Source organism: Mus pahari, unplaced genomic scaffold (assembly GCF_900095145.1).
Source record: "Mus pahari unplaced genomic scaffold, PAHARI_EIJ_v1.1 scaffold_6492_1, whole genome shotgun sequence".
Lineage (NCBI taxonomy): Eukaryota > Metazoa > Chordata > Mammalia > Rodentia > Muridae > Mus > Mus pahari.
Window position 1 is genome coordinate 84,181 of NW_018392321.1, and position 3,897 is coordinate 88,077.

Sequence of the window (3,897 nt, forward strand, 5' to 3'; positions counted from 1 at the left end):
TAAGAAGATTGTGTAAAAGATTTGTTACACTGATTACACTTGTAAGGTTTCTCTCCTGTATGGATTCTTTGGTGAACTTTAAGCTCTGAGTTCTGTGCAAAAGATTTTCCACATTCAATACATTTGTAAGGTTTATCTCCTGTATGAATTCTGTAGTGAACTTTAAGCACTTTGTTCCGTGTAAAACATTTGCCACATTCAGTACATTTGTAAGGTTTCTCTCCTGTATGGATTCTGTAGTGAATTTTAAGATCTGAGTTCTGTGCATAAGATTTGCCACATTCAATACATTTGTAAGGTTTCTCTCCTGTATGGATTCTGTAGTGAACATTAAGCACTTTTTTCTGTGTAAAAGATTTGCCACATTCAGTACATTTGTAAGGTCTCTCTCCTGTATGGATTCCGTAGTGAACTTTAAGGTCTGAGTTCTGTGCAAAAGATTTCCCACATTCATTACATCTGTAAGGTTTCTCTCCTGTATGGATTCTGTAGTGAACTTGAAGTTTTGAGTTGTGTGTAAATGATTTCCCACATTCATTACATTTGTAAGGTTTCTCTCCTGTGTGGATTCTGTAGTGAACTTTAAGCTCTGAGTTGTGGATAAAAGATTTTCCACATTCATTACATTTGTAAGGTTTCTCTCCTGTGTGGATTCTGTAGTGAACTTTAAAGTCTGTATTCCTTGTAAAAGACTTGCCACATTCAGTACATTTGTAAGGCTTCTCTCCTGTATGGATTCGTTTGTGTACTTTGAGTTCTGAGTTGTAGATAAAAGATTTTCCACATTCATTACATTTGTAAGGTTTCTCTCCTGTATGGCTTCTGTAGTGAACTTTAAAATCTGTGTTCCTTATAAAAGATTTGCCACATTCATTGCATTTGTAAGGTTTATCTGTGGTATGTATTCTGTAGTGAACTTGAAGTTTTGAGGATAGTATAAAAGATTTCCCACATTTGTTACATTTGTGAGGTTTCTCTCCTGTGTGGATTCTGTAGTGAATTTGAAGTTTTGAGGACTGTGTGAACAATTTTCCACAGTTATTAGATTTATGAAATCTTTCTTCTGTACACTTTTCATGGCAACCTTTAAAACTTGAGGAACAGGCAAAGAATTTTCCACGTTCATTACATTTGTAAGGTGTCTCTTGGGTAGGAGTTCTATAATAAGCTTGAAGATCTGAGGATTGGATTAATGATTTCTCATTCTTATAACATTTATTTGCTTTCTGTACTCTTTCAAAAAAGTTTAATGATTCATTTAAGGCATCCCTGTATGTATCATTCAGGTATCTCTTGGACTCTCGATTAACCCATGGTCCAGTATACCATCTATGAATTGAAGATTCACTTAAAATTGCATTCTTATTTTCATTTATACAAAGTTTCTGTATGGTATGTTGTTGTGGAGAAAACTGGCAGCAGTGATTAGAGATAGCCATTTTTCTATGCTTGCTACAGTGATATTCTGGAATAAAGATGCTTAACAGATTTTCACTTGGATTTGTTTTACAAATAGAATTTTGTAATAAGACATTACATTGATATAATGTCTCTCTATATTGATTGCTTTGGTAATACATTAGTAAAGGATTCTTAACATAGCTTATATTAATATCAATTATTGTGTTAGAGTTTTTAAAATTACCTCCCACATTACATCTTCCATGATTCATTGCATTCATAGATTTGTTCATTTGTTGATCTACATCATAGAACTTGTCACTGAGTACATTCTGTTGCGGGAACTGCCATAAATTTTGAGAGAAGTATCCTTCACCTTGATGACATTCAGTAGCCTTTTCTCTGCTCCACAATCTCATTTGTTCATAAAGCACTGAACCACTGTTTAATCCCATATTCTGTAATATATACATCAGGAAACATAGTTTATTCGCCCAAATGTCACTTTGTAATGTTTGTGTATTTCTGTGTAAAATAGAGTTGTGCTTTAAATCTTGTGAATTTTTTCCTAGAGAATCCTCCAGTTGTGAAAATGAGAGTGATCCGGACTGACTTCTTTCAGCAGAAGTTAGGGCTTCTTGATAATTTTCAGAAATGAAAAAGACGTGTTTTTCAAATTGATCATTTACAAAATCATATATTTCATACTCTGTACTATCATGTCTATATTCCCAGAACTTGTTTTGATACAGATCTAAAAGACTACCAAAACCAAATCTTCGTGTTATTTTGTTCTGGAAGTAATCCTGTGTATGTCCTTTGGGAATTATCTTCTTGGTATAATCATATGACAGAGCTGAAAATATTAAAAACAAATCATTATATGACATCTTGGAGTTAAGTGAAAACAATATACATGCATAATACATGAAACAGCACCTATGTGAGGATCGTATAAATTAAGTACAGTACTGTAGCAATTTTCTTACAAATGAACAATTTCATAAACATAATGAACATTAGACTATATTTCATGAAGCATGATAAATATTGTATAATATTATCAATATAATTAATTATTCATTATAACATTGTAACTTGAAACAAAATTGGTGGAACTATAACCCATTAATTAATAAAACTTCTTCCCTCTGTGAAACTAAATCTTCAGTATGGAAACAAATCATCTTTCCAATGACAAAAATGACAAAAAAGAGGACCTACAATACTTCTTTTAGGACTGAATTCTAATGCAACATTAAACAATGGATTTAAAATCAGAGAGAATATTTATGAGAAAACAAAGAAATATATATGATAAAATCTTAAGTGCTCCAACATCCCATGAAGACATTTCCTCAGTGGTGTTCTTAGGCGTTTTATTTGTAAAAGCCACAAACTGTAAAGAACCTAGATAAAAACCTCATCTGAAGAATGGATGAAGAAAATGTGGTAAATTTATACAATGGAATACTGTTCAGATATGAAAAACAAAGACCACATGAATTTTGTAGTCAAATGGATATAACTTAAGAATATCACCCACTTTGAGATAACACAGCCCCCAAACAATATGCCTGATATATATATATATATATATATATATATATATATATATATATATATATACAAATATATATATGGTATATATATATATATATATATATATATATATATATATATATATACATACTCAAATATATATATGGTACATAAAAAATGTACCATATTACACTCCTAAGACCAAAGGCCCTTCACATGAATAAATGCACAACCAATGAGTCCTGAATTTCACTTAGAAATGAGAATAAAAATAGCATAATAGACAGATTGTGAAAGGGAAATGGGGGAGTCTGTGAGTTAGGGAGGAGAATGTGGGTTTCAGGATAAGGCATAAAGAAGAACATGACAGAAGGACTGATGCTTATGAAAATAAGTGGAAATCTGCAACTTATGGTGGTCGGTGGAGGATATCTGCAGGATGAGATGGATACCAGAGGTAACGGAAGAATCAATGAATAAATTGGGGTGACCTTAATTGGGACTGGCTCGATTGGAGATATAGAATCTGAAGGGGCCACCTCCTGTATTCAGGCATGAATTCAAATAGAGTGTTAGAGATACCAACCTACCCAGAAACATTTCAACTCTAAATTTATTCTGTGTACAAGAAAGGCAGGGATTGGGGATGGAGCAGAGACTAAGGGAATTTCCACCTAGTAATTGAGACCCTCCCCATATGCAAACACCAATCCATGACTTTATTAATGATACTCTGTTATGCTTGCAGACAGGAGTATGTTGTTCTCTGGGAGGCTTCACACAGCAATTGACTCAGACAGATACAGATATCCACCTACAAACAGTGATGATTCTTGGGGACTCTTACAGAAGAATGGGAAGTAGGAATGCAGACCCCAAAAGGGATAAGAACTCCACAGGAAGAGCAATAGAGTCAAATAACTAGAACCTATGGGTAATTAAGATTTTGAACCA

The 3,897-nt window shown here is 33.2% G+C and overlaps 1 protein-coding gene across 1 annotated transcript in view; it reads right to left on the reverse strand.

Annotated features, from left to right (window-relative positions):
• Positions 1-2,291, reverse strand: part of LOC110314942 (zinc finger protein 2 homolog) — a 3,208-nt gene extending 917 nt beyond the window's left edge. Inside the window, exon 1 of the mRNA XM_029534671.1 lies at positions 29-2,291. Coding sequence (XP_029390531.1) covers positions 29-2,291 — 2,263 coding nt within the window. The remainder of the gene's footprint in view (positions 1-28) is intronic.
• Between the last annotated feature and the right edge of the window lie 1,606 nt (positions 2,292-3,897).